Source organism: Colius striatus, chromosome 1, assembly GCF_028858725.1.
Source record: "Colius striatus isolate bColStr4 chromosome 1, bColStr4.1.hap1, whole genome shotgun sequence".
NCBI lineage: Eukaryota > Metazoa > Chordata > Aves > Coliiformes > Coliidae > Colius > Colius striatus.
Genome location: NC_084759.1, coordinates 27,387,941 through 27,411,437, shown reverse-complemented (window position 1 = coordinate 27,411,437; position 23,497 = coordinate 27,387,941). Strand labels below are relative to the sequence as shown.

The following is a 23,497-nucleotide window of genomic DNA, read 5'->3' as shown; positions in this document are numbered from 1 at the left end:
AAAGGAATAAAACCCACTTATTCTAAGGGCTAGGACCACAAATGGAATGCTATGCCAACTTCACAAACACTGAAGCCCTCTCCACTACACAGACTAATTCCTTCCACCTCTTTCCTAAATAATTCTTTATTTTGCACATCCAAAGTTAGAGCCATCTATTGGGAAGTCACATCTCTGGTGTTAAGTAAGGATTCCTTACAAGCACTAATTCTGCTCATCTAGGCTAAGCCAAATGTGCATTACCAAGTATAAGTCTTACATCTACCTCATCTTGATTTCTCTCTGTCAAAAGCAATAGCTTTGCTGCTATCAGAAGAGGAACTGTGGGGCAGTTGGTTTCCAAAGAAAAGTGAAAACCATAGATTCTTTTAGAAACCTTCCTCTCCTAACTCTCTGGCAGATTACTCTCCATAATTCAGCGGTGATTGTTTTGAAACACACACTTCGTTGCTGAAAGGCTCAAGAGCTTTTTCAAGTCTATGTTGAGAGTCAGGGCTCCTTGAAGCAGGCAAAGAGAGCAGGCATCCCAAATTTGAATTGCATTCTTCAGCATTGCAAAAGTCAGCTATCAATTAACAAGTGTATCTTAACAACTCTGGAGAGCCTAGAGATGTTTCCTGCAGGGAGCAGGGAACCTTGGTTAAATGTGACAGCTCACCTGAATAAGAAGCAAAAAACTGCATAGGGATTTGTAGGTAGTGTTATCCCGGTGGATAGAATTACCACACTACAAAAATCTGAGTAAGAAAAGGGATTAACCTGCTCCTACACTCAAACCAATAGAATTCAAGTTTAGCAACAGTCAACAGAAACAAAATTGCCAACCTCTTCCACCAGTAGATACAGAAATGTGTTGGCTATGTTGGAAGACAGGATTTAATTCTCATGCAACCAACAGCAACACTCAGCCACTGACAAATTCTGTAGGGAGTCAACTCAAGATAATTGGAATAGAGAGGATGTGCAACAGAAATTAGAAGTACAGATGATCTAAAGACCCTAATTTTAGAGGCACAAATTTTCCAACCCTACTAAGTGTTGCCACAGACCCCAGAAGCAAAAGTATTGTTTTGGTGTGCAAAGACAGTAAGGAAACACATATAACCTACAGGCTCTGAAGAAACTCTGACATGTGATATAACAATAAAGGCAAGTTACAGCAGACATTTCCTAGAAATGCTGAAAAAGTATGATAAAGTGGAATATGATCTGTGTAAATTTCTAAGCATCACTGTGCTGGCAGTCAAAAGCTAGAGGAGCGGTATGAATGTCCAACATTCAGTGCACCTTAAACTCTTAGCATTGTTTTACCCAAAAGTTACTTAGATTCCTATTTAATCATAAAACTTGTTTAATAATACCCCAGGAAAAAAGCAGCTGACTATGACAAAGATCAACTATTCTTTGAGGCTTCTGAGCTAAACCCTCAAAGTCAGTTATATTTATGATCCAAGTAAGGTGCTGGAATTGCTAATTCACTTCAAGTCAAACACCATTGGTTCCAAACATAATTACATGTTTCTCTTTTCTTTCCTTTTAGTAAATATTTGCCCTCATTTCAGCTGGGATAGACTTAATTTTCTTCCTAGTAGCTGGTATGAGGTTGTGTTTTGGGTTTACACTGAAAATAACATTGATAACACAAGGATGTTTTGGTTTCTGCTGGACAGTGCTTGCACAGCATTAAGGCCTTTTCTGCTCTTCACCCTGCCCTGCCAGTGAGTGGGATGGGAGCACACAAGAAGCTGGGAGGGAGCACAGTCAAGACATCTGACCCCAACTAACCAAAGGGATATTCCATGCCACAGGACATAAGGCCCATAAGCTGGAGGAGGGTTGGTGGGGAGGGGCAGATTGCTACCCAGGCATCAGTCAGAAGGTGGTGAGCAACGGCATTGGGGATCACTTGTCTTTTCCTGGGTTTTGTTTCCCCTCTCTCTTCTTACATTCCGTTTCATTACTATCATTATTATCATATTCTATACTTCTTATTATAAACCACAACGTGTGGCAGGCTAAGTGGGTATGGTCAGTTTGAGGATGCTGCAAGGAATAGTTTCTACCTGGATTAACAAGAGGGTTTAAATCTGCAGCAAGTCTCTCTATTCTAGTGACAAATTAACCTCTCATTTCCATAGCCTTAGGCAGGGCTACAATATTTCTGGAGGAAATAAATCTGACGAGCAGAGACATATCTTTATAGAGAGCACGTCTGGATCTCCAAACTATTTTTAGGACAAGATTGAGTTGATGCAGAATAATGAATTCCAACTGTTTCTGAAAGCCTAATCACAGTACTACGCAGCTGGGTTGGTTTTTCAAATTAGCAGTATACTCACACCTGAACAATCTTCTAAAAGACAAAATCTGAGGTTAAAAGGTAACCCTGTGCAGACAATACACCTTTATCCAGGGAGTTATTTACTTGCAGTACAAAGCATTGTGTGTCAAGTTGCAAAGAAACTGTGTGGTAGTAAAGCAGTTACGGATGGCAGATAAAACACAGTTACCTACCTTGAAGCTTCTTTAATAACATTTTGTAAAAATATCAGTCGGGTTTGTAAGCTTCCTTGTACATGCTTCAGTAAAAAGAAGATTCTTTCATATTCTTAAAGATAAAGAGAAAAGCAAAATCACAATTACAGAAGAAGTGCCTATACAGATACCTGTTGTAATAGATTGAGTGAAATAAAACAGATTTCAGTCAGTTTTTACAAGTTTTTAGGATATATCTCCCATCAACCAGGCCTGTAGCAGTCACATACCATTTAATGAACATTAATCTTAAAAAATAGATGATACTGCAGTTTAGGATATTGCTGGAAGACCTAACAAGCTAACTCTAATACTGATAATATAAAAAACATGACATCCATGAACATGGATAGGTATAGCACTGTTTTAATCACTCATTTGGGAAGCCTTTAGCAAAAGTTTTAAAACAAATCTTTTCAGCTTTAAATTTACTTCACTTTAGTTTCATGGTTTCCAAAATAGTGATCTGATACAAATTCTTTGTCCAGCTTTCATATCAACCATCTGAAAGATTTGACATACTTACTCCTTCCTGGTTTTCGGATCTCTTTCATAATTTGTGCTCTTAGCTCTATATTAATCTCTCTTGAACTTCTGCAATGCACTGTTTTTTTCCCTTTGCTGGATGAAGACACTGTCAAGTCCTCTTCAGTAATTTGTTCTTTACTGCCTGATTCTTCATGATTCTCCAAAAACCCATCAACACTCAAGTTATTCCCTAAGTGTTCATGGCCAATATCCTCTGTATGAACTGCTGGTCGATCCAAGGAATTGAATGGAGAAGAGGACATGGAAAACTCCGAATCCACAGTACTTGGGAAAACATCTGATGAAAGTGGGTCTGTAACATGATTCTCAATCACATCATCCATTGTAATCTCATTATTTGTTCCTGGTGCTGCAAAATCAAAGAGTACACTTACCAGTTTCACATTCTTTATCATGTGATAGAAGTCTGTTAATTCAGTATTAAACTCTTGTAAAGCTGCGCTCTAGCTTGTATAGTCTACTGGACATGTGGCAGAAAGAAAATATGTGATTGTGGGTTGTAATACCAAGCATATCACTATAGCTCCTGACAATAAATGGCCTAAAAAATGTCAGAAGTATAGTCTTTATATAAAAAGATAAACTGAACTACCAACAAAGGAAAAATACCTGTAAAATATGGGTCTATGACATGTTTTGTCTCTCTCCATTAAATGAACTGACAAACTTTACTCCTGAGTAGTGAGAAAGACTGTTATATAGCACCTCAGCTCCACACTAAGGGAAAAATTCACATTAACTTCTTGTTGCAATACTCTTGGAGCATCTCAGTTCCCACCCAAAGAGAACACCTTTCTGACTATTTACACTGTTTACCCATTTAATACAGGAAATACATTGTTTATACTGGGAAGTTCATATGAAAGAGACTTCTGTCTGAAGGACTGCATTAACTTTTTTCTGTAATTAACCCCAGATGCACACTTAAATATCTCATTTTCAAAAATGAGGAAAAGAATTGCTATAATTGGGAAAGCAACCAACAGTATTTCTACTTTTTTTTAGCCTATATTAGAAAGCAAACTCTCTAAAGATGATGAAGGTTCACTTACTTTTGTGGATAGGAATAGGTTTAACAAGGTCAGGCTGTGCTTGTGCGATTGGTGTTGGTGGCCCTTTTCCTCCAATGTGGTTATTCACAACCGGAGGAGTTTGTGGCCGACCTCTGAGCAGGGGAGACATACACCGGCGTCTTTTCGGAATCCCTTGCATATTTGGTTCTCCAGGTCTTTTATGTTTACTTTGTGGTCCTGATACAAATTCATCTGCTTCATCTATCATCATTCCCTGTAATTAATTTAATGAATCCTTAAATTCTTAAACATCACACCCAAAACATAATATAAAACATAATGAATGTTTTGATGTTACGATGATGTACAATATGCCAATATGTACTGAATTATCAAAACTCAGCCAAATCCTTCCTAGAATAAATCAGTGTGCTTAAGGCCCTTATCCAACAGTCTGCCAAGTAAGACAATTGAGTGAGCTGTCAAACTTCCCTTTCAGTATTGTAAATTGACTCCAATATTTAAAATAAGAGCTCTAAATGATACTGGCAATTTGGTCAAGTCCAAGATAGACTTGGACAAAAGGGATAGTCCATGTTTTCAAAGCTCTCTTTTTATGGGGGGAGTTTGGTAAAGGAAATGTGATTATGTATTAGCTATGTATTTCATTTGTAGCACAATTCAGGGACATAATGCTGGTTTTCCAATGAAGATTGCCCTTTATAAGATGCTATTGAGGGAAAAGCATCCAAGACAATTCCTTGTAAGCAGTACTGTTCCAGATACTTGCAAGTATTCCTCCCTTACTCTTTGTATGGTCTAATTAGCAGCACACATCTTCACAACAGGACACACTCAAACAAAAGCTTTTCTGTAATGTTACCTTTTTGTCCAGTTTGAATGGATTGCCAAATGTATGAAGCCTTCGTGGCTGATCAGGATCGAGCTCTCGGAGTGGAGAAGGTATTTGTTTCAGATACTCCTGGTAGTTTCCCATTTGTGATATAGGTACGCTGTGAACTTGATCTATCATAACGGAAGGGTTTATTAACACCATACTGCTAACCTTATAAGAATTCAGTTTATGACCACTTCACACTTCCAGTTTTCAGTCTTATCAAATACATTAATGAAATAAATGTGTAAAACTCACCATTACTGTTCCCTAACTGGTACTTACAATGTCATGTTTTGACATCAAGAAATTTGCTTAAATTAATCAGTGTCTTTTCTATTTCTCATTATGACAAGGAAACAAGCAATGGTTGTCATGCATGGATGTTAGTTTTCTAATGTGTCCTGTAACTTTTCAACAGGGTAGACGGATAAAAAACAGAGTCTGGGAACAAATCAAACTAAAACATTACTACAAATAAAACATACGTAACAGTAGTAATGTCACGCAGGGCATAGCTTTGACATAACTCCATCCAGTTTTAGCCATCCAAAACTTATTGTTGAAACTAACATTTTCCCAAAGTAACAGTGATTTTTGACCACTGGAATTAAATTCTTAAAATTCACAGGACCTGATTCTAAACTTAAGTATTTAGTTGCCAAGCCTTTGATCAAGCAAAATCAAGTAGTGGAAAGAGCATAAAATCCTCTAAAATTAGTTTTTATGAGGTTTAACCTCCTCCTCAAAGATCAATATCCACTAAGTTTTAAATTTTACAGTTTTCAATTTTTAAGTACCAATCATATTACAGGGAGACCAAAAAAAAAACCCCAAAACTTATCTAACCTTCATCTTGTCCCTTGAGGAACTTGCGAGTGCTCTTCAGTAAATTAGATCTCATTCGTGTTAACTGATCCAAAAGATTTCTCCTGGGTATGTCATAAGCATTTCTAAAAGCCTGAGGTTTCAAATCCTAAGGTTTCAGTAAATAAAGTTTCAGTCAGTACCAAGTATGAAACAATATCTAGCATTTCAATGTAAGTATATTGAAAATAACAACATTACACACAGTGGTGCTTACCTTATTCAGCAAAGCTATTTGGAACCCAGCATACTCCTTCATATTGAGGTCTAGAGGTCTATGAGGAATTTCCCCAGTAATCCCCTGTAGCAGATGTTGAAAATCGTTCCTATGTGCCATAGACAGGTTGTGTGATCTGCTTCTGACCTTAATTCCAGTCTCTTGCGCTACCTTTTTGCCTACAGAGCCAATGACTCTATCGGACTCTATTTTGGCCTTAATTTGAAATAAATAAATAAATAAAATTGACAATATGCTTTTAAAAGGATTAGTCAGACTTATTCATTTTAAATTCCTACCTAGAAGATTCAACAATGTGCTAATACACTAAGACGACCATAACCAGGATGAATGCTTAAGGAGTACTTAATACATAACCACCTAATACTTACTACAATTTTAAATATAGTAAGCAGATTTGTGCTTAGGTCTTCTGCATATTTCTTCCCTGCTGCCTATTACAGTATCTAAGCACCAATATGCATGCAATGCTTTTATTTTCATAAGTTGCCATAATTTGACTAGCAATTCTCTGCAAATCTATCTGTACTCACATAGACTGTTTTCTACAGTAACAGCTAAACAATAACTCTCAAAAAGACTGATTCTGCCACAACTATAGTTGCCATCAGTCACACAACGGTATCAACCTTTTAAAAGCTTGCTAAGAATAGTCATAATGTTAATAAATATGAAACACATAATAAGACTCAATTCTGTCTGACTAGATAGCTCTAACCCACAATATTACATTAGATTTGTACCAAAATTAAACATGTTCATAAACACCAGCTTTTTGGCAGAGTACAGTTAACAAAGAGTCAAAAGTAATTTAGCAATACACTTGCTAATGTTGTTTGTGCCGTTTCACATAGATTTATAGTCTAAGAATTTTAATATGTACTTCTGAAAACTGAGACTCTACTAGTAGTGCCTTTCAGAAGTTAAAAAAGCTTTAAGCACAATTTGCAGTGCATGTATTTAGGAGTCTAAGAAGTCCAGTTTGAGAGATCAGTCCACAGAATAATAAGTGACTATGATTTAATAGGATATACTGTAAACTTCAAGTGGTTTGCTTCCTCAAATAATCATTATATTAATGTTTCAAGAGAAAGCTGGTCCACAGGAACTCATTAGCCAAGTTACAAGTACTTGCACTACTGCTTCTTAAAGTTTCAAGCCCACTAACACTATTTCATTATCTTGAACAAAGCAACATGCACAGTTCAACAAAGAAAAGAGTGGAGAGGTAGCAGTGCTGAAGTGCTTTAGCTGATGCAGGAGACTAGTCAAACATACAGGCATGACTCTGACTATAGTCTACAATTTCAGAAGGTCACTTGCCAAGTCTGTAGCCTTGAGATTCTGAATTGTTAGTTTACATTATATTTACTGAACACTTTCCATTTCATTTCACAAGTCAAAAAAAGGATACTTTCTGATTCAGATGCACAAAGTACAGATCTCTATATTCTGAATAAAATGCTAGAACATCTTTAATATCTGATGAAAGACAACATGTTTTCTTTTGGACAAAATACATTACTATCTGTACAAGTAAAATCACTCTAAATACAAGAAACTGACTTTCTATTTCCATATGTATCTTTATGGTCCAGTCTATAGAGTTTATATTTAAATCTTAAGTTTTCTTTCAGTTCAGAAAACCTAAATGCTTTTTTGCTAATTTCTTACAGGAAAGTATTAACTCGATCTTTCAGCTCTTTTTTCTTTCAAAGTCATTTGAGTATTTTAACATTATCCTGATATTAGAATAAGTTTGTATGGCTCTTTTGCTTCAACATTACCTGCTGACTCAACTTTTTGAGATATGAAATGACACTGTAACTAAGTCCATATTCCACATTGTCAGCTATAAGGTTTGGTGCTCCCATCATTCTCACAGCTTTCTTCAAAGGCTGAAACATGGAATATATTACACAGTCATATTTAACTTTCTAACTGTCGTATACATGCTTCAACTAACTGTTCATTTCAAACAGAAGTTCTCAGTGAAGGAGAAAAACAAAGATTTTCAGGGCAGCATTTTTTGTCGTTTTAAAGCATTATTCTATTCACATAGAATCAATTCTTACAGGACTCCAGTGAAAACAGTATTATTACACCTGAAGTTTAGCTAATCGCTCTTAAATTAACACATTCGCTACTTGAAATAGGGAATACATCCACAGTGGAAAAATAACTTACATAATAAAACAAATTTAACACAGTAAGTCATCTTACCCCAAGATAGTAGGGAGGCATCGTCTTCAAATAGCTTTCAAATGACTGTCGCCATTTCAACGTAGGCTTTGCCTTGTGTACTTTAAACAAGTCATCTGATGGTTATAAAATGAAGAGACACAAAATGAAAGGCATGCCTAGACAGAATTGCATCCTTTTTCTAAAAGAAACTGAAAGAAAGGCCAGCTCCTCAATGCTTAATATATACATTTTAACACATATACCACTAAACTACAGACATACAAGATGATGCTGCAGTTGAAACATGGAACCTGATTAACTACTTATCAAATTGAACTGGCAATTCAAACAAGAGATTGGGAAAAATGGCTCCCAAAATTATGACAGAAGTGAGACCAAAACATATCTGAAAGAATGATGATTAGTTAAATCATCTTACACATTGAGTCTGAGTCATGAAGGTCAGTCAGTTGTGAAACTGAAACAAGTTACTGAGACAAATACATTGCTCGACATTCTACCTTTCCACAGGTGTGTGACTAACACCGGCATTATTGGCAGTAATCTATTCAGATGAGATCAATTTTTCAATTGCCTAGCACCTTAAAAAATGTTTATGAAGCAGTATTTACCTAGTAGTGGAAGTAGGACTGGATAATTGTAAGGCATCACAAATAAATTCACACAATTCAGCGCTGTACTAGCTTTCAAGTAACCAAACGGATGACCAAGTTCACTGTATTTTGCACTATTGCTCACATATACCTGCAATAGAACACATTATATTGCATGTAAATCCAAAATATTGTGTGCTGAAGTTTTACATCCTACTTTGATTACAGAATAAAGTCTATGGAAAACAGCTGTTTATTCTAGAAATAATTCCAATTCAGCATGCACTTTACTTGCCTGCCAGCAGGTCTGAGGGGATTTTCTTTCCAGGATAAACTGGGTCAGTGGCGAAGGTTCTAACTCGTATTTATCAAAAGGCAGTTTGTCAATGACCATCGGCTCACAGTCAGTACAGGAAAACTTCACCACAGGATGAGATGTGCGAGGTGGCTAAACATAAGCATTCCACTGTTAAGTCTGGACCGTGACTAAAATGCAACTCTGCTATGACAACTAAAGTAATACGGGTTCTTTGAAAATAGACATGTTTAAGAAGCCTATTCAACACGGAATTCAGTTATTGTTAATGAGTCCTAAGCAGTTCATTTATGATGTTTGCACTCTCAAAATCTAAAGGAATGTTGTTTTCTAAATGCCAATTATTTTACCTAGTAAATTTAGAACACTATGCAAGTAGAACTTCGTGCATGTACACACAAAAACTTTGCAAATGACAGTAAATCCCTGGGAAGACCAAAAAAAACAAAAGCTTCAATGCTTCTTTGGGGCAAGCATGCTCGTTTCCATTTCCCACAGAAGCAGCTACTGCACTTTTGCATTCACTGACTTTCTCCAGCACTCTTCTTCCTTGGCAAATTTAAGAGTTACAAAATCCCAACTGAATTATAATGACCACAAGCAGCAAAAAAAAATACCCAAGATTTAGATGACCTCACATTTTAACTAGGCCTGTGAAAAGTTATTTCCATTCAATCAATTTAAGTGTTTGGATTTTAATTTTCTGACTAATGATAAGGAAAAGTCCTTTTTGTACCTAGAGTTTCAAGTACAAGTTAACAACATATATGAAATTTATTTTGGGAAAAGGGAAAGCTGATTTTCTGAGTGTGATGAAAACCAGAGCTGTACACCTTCCACTGAAGGGCTTTTTTCAGGAGAGAAATGCAAGTGCTTATACATACCCTAAGCCTCCTCCAAAGCCACTAGAATCTGGGGAAGGGCTCAACTGGGAAGCCTCCTTCCATTTACTCTCTTTACAAGAAGCTAACTAATAAATTCATAAGGTGAACCAGGGAAACAGTTTTTCAGGCTTTCCTACCACCTCACCTTGAAAGTATTTTTTCTATGCTAATAAGCTCCAGCCTTTTCCTTTTAGGATGAGCCACTCAAATGTTATCTGCCCATCAGGCTGGTCTTGTCTTGAGTCTCTCCACTTTGAGGAAGGTGTACTGTGCAAGTGGACACAAAACAGGAGGCCCAACCAACTGCAATTCTCTTCAAAGAAGATGCCTCCAATAAACAGCTGTTGTGGAGTTTTTGACCAAGCCATGAAGCAGTTATACTAGGAATAAAAAGGCTGCAAAAGAAGTTGAATGCTGAGACTTGAGAAGTCCAATAACCCTTGCCTGGACAGCAGAGCTATTTTTACCTCAAAGTGGGAGCAGTCATTTACATGTTGATCTGTCAACACTATTAGTGGACTTCATATACACGTAAGAAAGTTTTGAAAGTATCTTTACCTACAGTACACAAAGTATTTGTTGGGGTAGGACTGTCTGAGACAACTCATCTGTGGGTGAAGTAACAGGGAGGAACAAAAAAGCATCTTAACTCTTAAGCAGACAAGAGTTACAGGATATGCAAAGTTTCAACAAAGTATTTTCTGAACAGTAATAAAATACAAGTCTTGAGACACGTTCAACAAGCTTAGCTTCCCAGTGCTGCACAAGGAAGGTTCAGTGTCCAATTCCAGTTGATGTCAACAGAGATTTAGTTGCACACGCAACAGTCCAGTGCTTCATGCAGTTTTGACAGCTATACATGCTACAACAGAGAAGAATTTTTTTCCTCATTTTCTCACCGTTTCGGTAAGTCAACTTAATATTTTTAACAGATGTAGTTCAACAACTCTTTGCTTGGCAAGATTTACGTTACCAATCTCAATTAAGACCTGCAGTAGCAGACAAACTCCTCTGACTACATGGTGAATGGAGGCAGATACGCCATTGACAGTGATTACAAAGAGTACACAGTTTTCCTACAGAGTAGCTTTTTAATATCCAGTATACAATGTCTTTTAAATTACTAGAGATTTACTGTTATTCCTATATGCTAGCTTGCTCCTCAGTTCAGAAAGGCATTCACGTCCTTCAATGTGGCCACAGATGCTAGCAATATCAAACCTGCAAATACGACTGAAATTTCACACTATGTCAACTCCTCAACAACCTGTATTTCAAAGGACTCTAATATTTTTCTAACAAAGGAGATAAAACTCACGAAAAGTTCAGTGAGTTTGCTAGTCAGTATGTTAGTTTCAGATTAAAAAAAAATAAAATCAATAAAAATCACCTTTAAATGTGGGGAACAGTTATACAACTGCATTATTTCTACTTCAGTGATTTTCAAAGATTAGCAGAAGTACAAAAATATAAATGATGATATACTATCAATTCTCAGATCAAGCAAACAACAGTGGCACACATTCTTTTATGAAGAACAAATAAAATTCATTCTGTGGGTAATAAGGTGAATTTCTCTATTTGGGATAAATTGAAGGAATGGATACACTAAACAATAGCAGATGAAGTGACATTCATTTCCTAGAACAAAGACAGGAAGATCTTACCATCTTCTATACCAATACCATCCGTGAGGCAACAGAATTTTACAAGCCTATTTTCAAAGTACCACCTTATTTTTAGTTTGCTATTCTAACAGCTCAAACAGAAACACTATATGCATGTATCAGGTCAACAAATAAATATTACAGGCAGTTTCATAATGCTTCCAAGTTACTAAAAAGTTCAGCAGTAATTTCAGGCAACTGCAACACAAGCTTAAATGTGTCATCCTTCCTTGTGTGACACTGCTTTTGCAGTTGCTAAAATCACAAGTACCTATCTCAAGACTTAAAATCAGTGAACAGGAAATCCCGGAATATTCCTCCATGCACAAACCCTTTGTTTTGGCTAACTTCAGTACGTACCAGTGTTGGAGAATTTTGATCTGGCCAAAAGGATTCAGGAACAGGCCAATGACCTATAGGAACCCCAGTTTTAGGGTTTGGTCTGACATAAATAAGCTTGTGACAGCTGTGCCAAGGTTGAGGTCCAAAGGGTCTAGATATATCCACTTGCCCATCTATAGAAGAAAAAGGCTTTAGGTTATAATAGTGTTAAAAAACAAAAAGAGTACTAAACAACTTCTGTGAAGAGTTAAAGAACTATAATCCTGGAGAAACTCTTCCTGCAGTTAGCATTACTTCTAAGAAGAGCGGACAATTATCAGTAAGCATTTCTGCAAAAACCTAGAAACTGTGAGAAATCAAATAAGCATTGATTGTGTACAGGATCAGAGATGAGAAAGCCAATTATCTGAAGCCCTTCATAATAACCAGTTTCTTTCCCATCTCATTGTTATTAACAGATAACCTTCAAATGTACTTGCATTAAAAAAAAAAATTCATACACATGACTAACACCACTGGACTTCTTCTTGCAAATTAGGATTTAAAACATCTCAGAAACACTTCCCAGTAATATCTTAAGAGGAACCTAGCTAGGCCATTTAGAATGAGAAGTTAAGGCTGTACAGTTGTATTTACTATTCTAACTTTTAATGCAGCCACTTTGCTACATTAAATCAAAAAGGATAAGCATAGAACCCCACAGCATTTCCATACCAAGCTATTTACATTTGTAGATGGTTGAAAACCACTGATTAAAACTCATGAACCCATTTAACTATGCTTGACATGAGCAACTGCATTCAAGATTAGTTGAGTAATACAATCAAACGTGAAGGTTTTGCAGTGTCTAGCAGCTATTGCCAATATTTTAAAAAATATAACACAATTTCAGACACTGCAAGGTGTTTTGGTAGTAATATCTTTTAAACTGCAACAGTTTTCCTTTTGTTTTGGCAACTATTACATTAAGTTCAGTAAAGTATATTGATAGCCATATCCCTGCCATTTGAGATCACAGTGTAAAAAAATTCAAGTACCATCAATTGGTGAGGGATCTGGTCCAGCTTTTTCAAAATTTATTACCACTCCGCTTTGCACTTTTTGCACCAATGACTCAAGACACTGATTCAGCATTCTTGGAGAACACACACAATATGATCGACCTAGGATGAAAAAGTCGAGGTTAAGGTTATTTAGTGTTTCTGCCCTTTTAATTTGGGTCATTTTAGGCTGTTCACCTGCCACACATGTTGATTTATGTATGGATCGCTCACTTAAAGCTTCTCCCAAACAGTGCCACTTTGTGTAAGCAGCAAGGCAGTCTAGTGACAGCAGTGACAGTGTTACATGCACTTCATTGGAAAAAGTTTGCATTTTAGCTCCTTAATGACTTGAACGCAAATTCTTGGTTGCATTCATGGAAAATGGGCTCCCCCTTGTGACAGACATCAACACTTGACTGTCTGCGAATTTCAAAGCACACTTAGTATAGCCAGAAAACAGAATCAAACCATTTTTTAATGCTTTTTAAATCCCTTTGTTTGCTATTTGAAGCATCAGAAGAACCATTGTTTCTAATACTTGATGTAATAAAAAGGTTTTACAAACAAATAAAAGTGATGTCTGAGTTTGATCTGGAATATAACTTCTAAGATTATCAATGAGTTATGACATAGACAAAAGTATCAATTTTAAAGAATTATGCATTCTACATTGTATTCTGCATTGCATTCTGCATACTCCAGAGGGGAAAGAAAATACAAACAACCAAAACACAACCACCCAACACATCTCAACTTTTGGCTTCTTTAGATCCAAGTATCATAAGAATTTAGCAAAAACACAGAATAATAGAATCACAGAATGGTAGGGTTGGAAGGGACCTTTAGAGATCATCTAGTCCAACTCCCCTGCAGAAGCAGGTCAACCTAGATCAGGTTGCATAGGAACATGTCCAGGCAGGTCTTGAAGATCTCCAAGGAAGGAGACTCCACAACCCCTCTGGGCAGCCTGTGCCAGGGCTCTCTCACAGTGAAATAGTTTATTCTTATATTAAGTGGAACTTTTTCTGTTCAAGCTTTACCCCTTGTCCTGTTGCTAGATACCATCGAAAAAAAGGGATGCCCCAAACTCCTGACACCCACCATTTAGATACTTGTAAATATTACAGACTTGATTCTTACAATTTCTAGTTGCGATATTAAGGTGCATTAGAAAAAAAGTAAGTTTTCTCTTCTAAAAAATCTGAACCAAGTAGTTTCACAATCTTCCAAGGCAGGTTACATTAAATTGACTCTGGCTTTAATGCAATAAGAGTCTTTAGTTTTATTATATTGAAGTTCTGAGCTTTTACCAGTAATATAAAGAATTCAGAAATACTTATTCCATGACATGTACATGCTAAGCAGAGTTACACTGAACTAATTTTCATTTTCAAAAGTATTGACTTGTCAAAGGATAATAGGGCACTCACCTCCCGTCACTTCACACATGGGTGTGATTGCAGAGTCATCCACCGGTACCCCCGTCATCTGCTCTGATTCTGGGGCTGTAATACCAGGCAAACGGAGAACCAAAGCAAACAACCTCTGATCCCATCGAAAAGGTTCCTTAGTCAACTCACTTCCAGGGAGAGGGGAATTGAGAGGTAAGTGAAGCTGAAAAGGGATTTAAATTTGTGAATATACTGCTTTTAAAAAAAATTAGTTCAGGTTACATAGTGATGGCAATTCACTCTATATAAGCACACTTAAAACCTTTCCACAGATATTTATAACTTGATTCAGATACTCTACATTACAAGCAAGACATATATCATTTAATCAACACTTCAAACAATTCAAGGCAACATGAAGCACAGAGTTGAGAATTACAAACTGGTAACAACTACTTTTTAAAACTAGAGTTCAAAATCAATAGATTATTTTTCTTTAGAATTTCGGCAGTAAGAACTGCTTCACTGCAGCACTCTTTCAATTTTCTGCAGAAGAACCATGCTCAGGTCAGTCTTTTCCTCAGTTCTTCATGATAAAAAACACAACTGAATGAAAAGGTAATGTTAATCTAAGATTCCCGCAGAAGAAATATAACTTGGGTATAGTTGTCCAAAAATATCTAGCTGACAGGATCCAAATAACTCAGCTTCAGCAAGTGAACTAATGTGGTAGTCATGTTATAGAATCTGAAGGCAAACATTTTACACTGGTTGTGTGGCATACCCAAGTTAACTCAAGCCCATGCTTGAAGTGAAAAACAGAGATTTAGATTAAAATCAACAATGAAATGTAAAGTAAGTTCTCACTTTTAGGTAACAGATAATTATAACCACAGTTACACATACAAAGAATAATTGCTTGCCATGTACCATTGTGCTGCCTCTGGGAATAAATACACAACAGTTTCAGTTCAAAATATTGAATATATCATCCACTGCCATACAACACATGGGAGCATTTCTTTTTGCTTTAATCCCCATGAGAGACAGTGAAGAGATTCAAGTTTCAGGCTTCAAGCACGCTGCACTAAGGATAGAGTGATAGTCAGGATATTATTTATTAACTACTAATAGCAACAGCCAGTCAGAGAGACTAGCAGAACCTCTAAAATTCCCAGGGTTGGCAGTAATTTATATTCAGTTAATTGAAACAAGAAGAGAAAAACTGAAACAATGGATTGCCTTCTAAGGGATAGCATTGAGAAGCTTCTAGTCCCTCTTTCTACATCCTGTGTGAGATATCTCACACAGATTAGTGGTAAAAAGCAAGCTTATGTAAACATTCAACTCTTCTCTGCCCTGGTGAGGCCTCATCTGGAGTACTGTGTCCAGTTCTGGGCTCCTCAGCTCAAGAGGGACAGACAGATTCTGGAGAGAGTCCAGTGCAGGGACACCAAGATGATCAGGGAACTGGAACATCTTTCTTATGAGGAAAGGCTGTGGGAACTGGGGCTGTTTAGACTGAAGGAGACTGAGGGGGGATCTCATTAACATTTACAAATATCTAAATGGTGGGTGTCAGGAGGTTGGGACATCCCTTTTTTCCATTGTAGCTAGCAACAGGACAAGGGGTAATGGGATGAAGCTGGAACACAAAAAGTTCCACTTAAACATAAGAAAAAACTATTTCACTGTTCAGGTGAGGGAGCCCTGGCACAGGCTGCCCAGAGGGATTGTGGAGTCTCCTTCCTTGGAGGTCTTCAAGACCCGCCTGGACATGTTCCTATGCAACCTGATATAGGTGAACCTGCTTTTGCAGGGATGTTGGACTAGATGATCTCTAAAGGTCCCTTCCAACCCCTACCATTCTATGATTCTATGAACTACAGAATCCCTGAACAGACAGACTAGACTTACCGTAACTGCAAGTTTCAGAAAAACTGCACAGATCCCTGGCTTGTAATGCTACTGTCAATACAAGCAAAACTCATTTCACCTAGAGCACTAAAGACATAAAGCATAAAATAACCGCTCCAAAGCAATGACTCAAATGGTGCAAACAGTTCCATTACCCAGCTAAATACAAGGGTTAAGCCCAAAGGGTGCAGCAAACTCAGCACCTTGTCAGAGATTTTCCTCCTCACACAACATTAAAAAAAAAAATCTCCACTCTTAATCTCAACTCAGTGTTTGCAAAGGAAACTACTAGTCTGTTCCAAAATTTGATGCAAGTCCACAAAAGCACCCACTACAAATTACCTTAGTTTCTCATTCATAGCATTTAGTTCAGGAGTTTGCAATAAGCTGTTGAAAAACTTTTCTTGTTTGCTTAATTTTAACAGATTAACTTGGAAGCATCAAACCTGATTTCCAAACTGGCAGCCTCAGCTATTTCAATTTACATAATTGCAAGTACCTCATACTGGGAAACACATATCTGGTTTGAAAAACAACCAATTTATCGATATAATCTCAAAGCTGGGAACAGACATGACAAACCCACTCTCATAACGTAAGCAAGAATTAGAACACTTTAGACATTTCAGGGCACCTGATTACTTCCTCCTGAATTTCTGCTTTTGCTGACATAAGCAGAGAGTATTGTGTGAGAAGAGCACTATTTTCCCCAAATGTTTCACATGAAGTTGGTCAAAGGAATGCACCTGGCTTATTACTGATTCGCATGCATGTCTTCCCCCTTTTTACACAGAGGGCCAGCAATGCCTGCCTGGCAATGGAAATTTAAAGAATCACTGCATTCTTAGTAAAAAAGCCCAAAGACTTGACTAAAAAGACTCATTTACAAGGTCCTCACTTAAGACTATATTAAAGAATGTCATTCAAACTTTCCTACCTAGATATGATTGAAGAGAACATTTACTAGCTTTGAAGAGTACATTTCATTTGCAAAACACATGAACCCAACAGCACCTTTTTTTTTCAGGCAGCACATAAATATAATTTAAGAATATAACAAGTATCCCATTGGATCTTGCACCAACACTGTCCTGAGCATACTTTATCTCAAAATAAAAACCCTGCTTTTGGCTCAGCTAGTTGTACTGAGAGAATCCCAAAACCAAACTGTACTCAGTCGAAGGCCACTACATTATATACACATTACTACCAGAAATGTTTTCAAATGCAAAGCCACCAGCATCGAGTTAAATGTTCTCACTTTCTTTCTTCCAGTTTAATCCCCGTTAAACTTAACATCCATGTTACTGGAGAAGTTAGATTCAAACCAGGTCTCCTTCTCCACAGACAATAGTAAGTTGGTCTTTTCACCTCCAGTTACTTTCTTAACTGATATTTAATTACCATAGCAACTGCATACCTAACAGAAAATAAGATGAGCCTAGAACTGTTCATCTTGCATTTCATTTCTCTTTCCCCATGCATATTGCAATATGAAGGCCTGCATATCTTTTCCTCTTTTTCCTTCATATTGGCTGTTGAGAAACAGACTGACTGAACAATTTAAAGGCAGGTTATTTACCAGCAATGGTCTTCAGCATGTTGTCTACATATAATCACATACAAGTGTCCTCCTAGCTTAGTAGTAAAAACCATCTGGTTTGTCTCAACACAAGTTTATAGGAGCATACACAAACCCTACCATTCCCAAACATCATAATGGTACAATAAGACAGTGGCATGTACCTTATGGCCCTCTTCCCTGCCTTTAAATCTACTAAAATGTTCAAGGACAGAGAGAGGTTGCAGGACAACCTTTTACTAAATAACAATAATCTTGTTATTAGTGAGCAAGTACTTGGTTTATTTTGAGTCCTTGTTGCTACATATATTTATGCAGACATAAGAAGCAGCAGTGTCTGAAATCCTCCAGAGCATCCTACACAGCTTAGACTGAATAAAAGCTAGAGAAGCACTAGAGAATTCAGCAGTGGCATGATAGCTGGTGAAAGAGAGCAATGCTCTTCTGGCAATGTCTGCACATACAGGCTGATACGTTATAATGGGCAGCCCTAACCTTGCTTAAGCTTTAGTATCTATGTCATTACAGGCAGCTCCGTGGTGGGAAATCTCATACCAAGTCATTACATAATTAAGGTGCTCAAAAAATATCCATACAAAACTAGTAAAACTCTGCCTTTTGGATCTTAAAAAAAATCTTTAAAAAAATAATCTGCAAGTAACCTTCCTTGTAGGCTTTTTTGGTACTCATAAAAGATGAGACAAACCAAACATTCCAAGCAATTGCAGTATTTCATACTTAGAGGACTGAAACACTAAGGATGGGCAACTAGATTCAAGCCCAGCTGAGAAAACAAGCCTTTGAGAGGCTGAGAATCTCTTGAGTTAACAATAGTGTTATGTTTTCCATCCAATCATATGCAGTTATAACAGAAAATAACTTGGGATCACAGAGAGACATCAGGTCAACAACATGATGTACTTGGCCATTTTGGTGTTAGCCTTATCCACGGGTATGTGCACACTGAGCTGACATAGATACACAGAACTCACTTGTTAAGAGCTCTGAGTTTCAGTGTCAAAGTGCCATGATCCCAGCAACTGCTGCTAACAGGAATAATGTGGATAAGGAACAATGGGAACATACATCTAAAGAGATTTGCCACACACTTCTTGCAGAATTTGTTTAGAAATCACTATTTTTCATCAGAGGAACCAAAATTAAAAATCACTATAGAGCCTTTACAGTTCCTGGTGACTCTTGAAAGCAGGCAAAACCTTGCCACTTCCTAGTTATTACAGCAGGGATCCAAGTTAATCAACTCAGGGAAGGATCAATGGGACAATGTCACACAGATGTGGGATGAGTTGTCAAGAATATCACTGATTCCTCCTTTACAAGTCTCTCATAACTGGAAAATCAGAAGAATGGCAACATACAGAACCCAAGCAACACTGCTTATGCTTTTTGTTTGCATAATCATCCATCAGAATGTATTAATAGGTCAATAATCCTGTTTCAAGTCTTGCAAAAAGGAATTTAATGCCTTCTCTTAAAAGAGGGTTAAGTAGACATAAGACAAAGGAACATAGCTCAGCAGGTGCAAAACTGGAGACATGTGACACTTCATTTCACAATATAAAAAGGAATATGAGAAATTCCCTATAGCAATTATTCACTTGTTAAAGGAAAGATTGGGAAAGGGCTATGACCAAATTTGAGGGATCAGGCTAGAGTGAACATCACTCCAGAAGGAATCCATATCATGAGACCAATAATTAATGATCGTGTTCCAATAGTCTGAGTCCATTCCTTCCTCAAGTTATAACTTAGATAAGCAAATCCAAGGAAGAATCTGAAGAACATGACATGCTGAACATGGAACTGACACTGGCACTCTTCAGGACATGGACATTGGTGCATTAGAACTCAGTGCCAGAAGGGACAGGATTGAAAATCCTACCAACTTGTGCTGGTGGAGATGATAATGGCATAGATTGCATCATTTTGGTCTGAGGAACCACATCTGTCAGAGACAAGTAGTGTTGATTGTGTGAGGCTATCTCCAAAACCCATATTAAATTCCACAAAGGAACAGGACATCTGACAAATTCAGCAAGAGCTCAGAAACAGGTTTCAATCTTGCCTGTTTCACACTAGGGCAGATGACAGTGTTCCCACAGTGACAAAGCTGGTTTCATTGGTAAAAAATGCAAATGTTCATCTCAATGACAAAGCTTTGAGAAAACTTCCTTCCAGGTTCTGTGCTGGCTTCACAGGCTTTGCATATCCAATGTCATGACAGTTCTCTTGTACATAAGTTTTAAAAGAACTAAAAATATACTGCTTCAGACCATGATAAGAACTCTAGAGAGGACGGGAAAAAAAAACCCATTGTTGTCATAGCCAGTGGGATATTATCACTTCAGCATCAACTCTGAAAAGCCTCTCCAAAGTCAAACCCAAAAAAACAGAAGAGAGATTTGAAAGTGACCGAAAAGCTTTGTTACTGAACAGAAGAGCAACAACAGACTTCCGTATCTCCAGGGTGTTGTTACTCTATTAATTCTGCTTCTTTTTTGCATGTCCAATTTGAGAGGTACCCGTAAAATGATGCTAAAACTACACTAAGAAAAGTTCTGATCAATAGGACACACACTGACAAAAGCAAAAGATCATCCCTGAAAGACCAAAGCACCCTTGGATGCTTTGTTCCCCTGTTCTTTGATAGTGTTTAGGACATTCCTACTGGTACATCTATGGCAAGAGAGAAAAAAAATACACCCACTGCTGAGTATTAAATATATACCTTGTGAATACATATGGAAGAACACTCAAAGAAACTTGCACTTTTGTCTTGCAGGAAATAAGAGTAATGGTCACCTTCAGTTCCTCCATACAGCAATGCCTTTAACTTTGCTCATTTAGTAAGAAATCATTAGTTCACTATCATTAGTAGAGCACATTTTCCATCTCTACAATGTAGTTTAACAATCAACAAGTCACATACCTGTCAAATTTCACCCAATGCCATGTTCACGACACTCAAACTCTGGGCATAGCACCCACTTATCAGTCAGCACCACTCATGATCCAAGCCTAAATTTAGTAGATTAAAGCAGTCACCAGGAAACCCATTTCCTTAACATAAATAACTCACATCTTTAAATTGCTGTATGGCCAAATGGTTGCCCGAATGTAAGAAAACATCTTTTTGTGAAGAGTACAGTGAAAAAGTTGTACCCATAGTTGAAGGAAAAGGAACTTCCTCACTACAAAAAAATCCTGACTCTTGCTGTAAGAGAAAGAGCTCACAGGAGACAACAGAGCTTTCCTACTAAATCATTCTGGATAAATGAACAAGATGAAAATAAATGTAATGTAGAATCATAGAACTGTTACACTAGAAGGGACACACAAATGTTATATACTCCAGAGCCTTCTGATTGCTCAGAGTCTTCTCAAACTCAGTTTAGAGAACCTCCAATAATGGAGATCTTATAAGCACTAGACAACCTATGGCAGTGTTCAATCACCCACACAATTTACATTTTTCTTGACATCCAGGCAGAATTTCCCGAGGTTCAATTGGCAGCTGTTGCCTTTTATCTCAGCCTTTTGCATTTCCAAGAAAGGCCAGGCTCCCTCCACCATTAAGTTATTACAGATGGCCAAAAGACATTCCCCATCCCAACAGCCTTCTCTTCTTGAGGCTGAACAAACCTAGTTCTCAATCTCTACCCAGATGTAACATGCTTCATCCACTGAGCATCTTGGTATTCCTCACTCCTTTTAGAAGGTAGTCATCTGACAGCAAAGTTACTTCTCCTCAAGAAAGAATTTACACAGCTAAGTGATTATACAATTAGCTCTTAAAGCAAAACAGTCTGCTGCTGCTAAGAGCCCTAAATGTTGTAGAAGGCTCTAGAAGTGCATTTTTTAAGCAAAGAATTCAAAATGGCCAGTAAATTAAAACACTTCAGCACCTCAGCATTTGCTATAGCTCTGAGTATGTCACATGTCTGAGCAGGCTCTCCAGTATGTTAAGATCTGATGTTTTAATTGGCTCTGCAGACTTATTTGAAATACATTTCTTGTGTCTTTATCTTGTATTATAAAAAAATCAGTGGTGTCCTTATAATCACCTTAAGAGCCCAGTATGAAAGAAGTATGTATTGCACATAATCTCTAGTGGCCACATTCTCTGAAAAAAATCATTATGTTAATTTGGATCTATACATAAGAACTTGTATCTAGACCATGTTTTATAGAAATCAGTTTCTTCTGAGATATTTGAAAAGCCATGAACTCCCTGGATAGAAATAGCAAACTGAATCTACTAAATAGACCAACAGTTGTAATATATGTTTCTGTCATCTGTGATAAGGAAAAAAGCTATTCAGATTTTTGCCATATTACTGTACAAATTTATCTCAAATTAAAAGGAAAAAACACGTACATTTAAGCTATTAACAAGCATAATTTTGAAGAATCATGTATAGTCCTATTGTAAACAGTATTCTAACACAATGTTTAGTACATATCATTGTAATCAGTGGTCAGGTCTTACCTCTTCCTGTATCCCACTGGTAGTAGTTAATTTACTTCCATCAGTAACTGTTATAATTATTGCTGGCTCCAGAAAAAAGGGGTTTCGTCCCTAAGGGGGAAAAAAAGGCAATTTCATTTAAAATGCTGTAATAAATTCAAAAGCTGCTGTTCAGTCACTAAATGGCTATGATATCCACCAAAAGAACAATGAGGCCTGAGGCATTTATTCTCATGTACTGTACAGTACACTGCTCTGGGTTTCAGAATCTTTTTGCAGTTATGTAAAGCTAGATACTTAATGTATCTATATTTAATGCACACAAAAACATGGCAAAAATGTTTAACATAGAACATCAAGAACAACGTGTACTGCAGTATTCTGACAAACTATCAACTTTTTAGAGGAGCAATTCTCTTCAAGACAGAGACACTTACAGTTCCTCCTATTCCAAGGTTGATTATACATGTGATTTAATTGCTGTGTGACCAACTAAAGCATTTGCATAGTACCTTGTGACCATGACCCCTAGGGTTAAGAACTAATACTTTAGGTTTCAAAGAAAACTGAGTAGTACCAGTTACATTTTGACCACAGTGGTTCATCCATGCACACAAGACTTATTTCAGAAACCAATGCTTGGAAAAAAATAGATAAACTTTCTAAATGAATCATTTAAGTCAGAAAACTATAAAAGCCATTTTGTGATCCCACCAAGAAATTCAACTAGTCTATCTGTAACAAAAAACCCTGGTTTCCTATTGGCATTTCATGTCCTTACTGCCAGCACGCTGGGGAGGCTTCTGTCCCTCCTGGAAAGAGGATCACAAAGCAATCCATGCATATGTCAACTCCAAGCCCAGGTAGCACATTCCACTCTAGCTAGAGTTAAAGACAGACTAGGAAAAAGTCACCACAAGCTTTTGTTTAGTGGGTCCTACTCCTTCTATTGCCAAACTTAGTGCCTCATT

At 37.2% G+C, this 23,497-nt stretch overlaps 1 protein-coding gene across 4 annotated transcripts in view; it reads right to left on the bottom strand.

Annotated features, from left to right (window-relative positions):
* Nucleotides 1-23,497, bottom strand: part of INTS6 (integrator complex subunit 6) — a 45,559-nt gene that overhangs the window by 2,729 nt on the left and 19,333 nt on the right. For 2 of the 4 annotated variants that reach the window (XM_061994229.1, XM_061994222.1), the window contains 14 exons: nt 22,548-22,637; nt 14,578-14,761; nt 13,142-13,267; nt 12,123-12,277; nt 9,191-9,343; nt 8,914-9,046; nt 8,321-8,415; nt 7,885-7,995; nt 6,077-6,292; nt 5,842-5,968; nt 4,981-5,123; nt 4,137-4,371; nt 3,062-3,433; nt 2,515-2,608 (listed from right to left, as the gene is read on the bottom strand). In XM_061994229.1, coding sequence (XP_061850213.1) covers nt 2,515-2,608; nt 3,062-3,433; nt 4,137-4,371; nt 4,981-5,123; nt 5,842-5,968; nt 6,077-6,292; nt 7,885-7,995; nt 8,321-8,415; nt 8,914-9,046; nt 9,191-9,343; nt 12,123-12,277; nt 13,142-13,267; nt 14,578-14,761; nt 22,548-22,637 — 2,234 coding nt within the window. The remainder of the gene's footprint in view (nt 1-2,514; nt 2,609-3,061; nt 3,434-4,136; nt 4,372-4,980; nt 5,124-5,841; nt 5,969-6,076; nt 6,293-7,884; nt 7,996-8,320; nt 8,416-8,913; nt 9,047-9,190; nt 9,344-12,122; nt 12,278-13,141; nt 13,268-14,577; nt 14,762-22,547; nt 22,638-23,497) is intronic. The other 2 variants (XM_061994238.1, XM_061994247.1) reach the window with 2 other exon arrangements.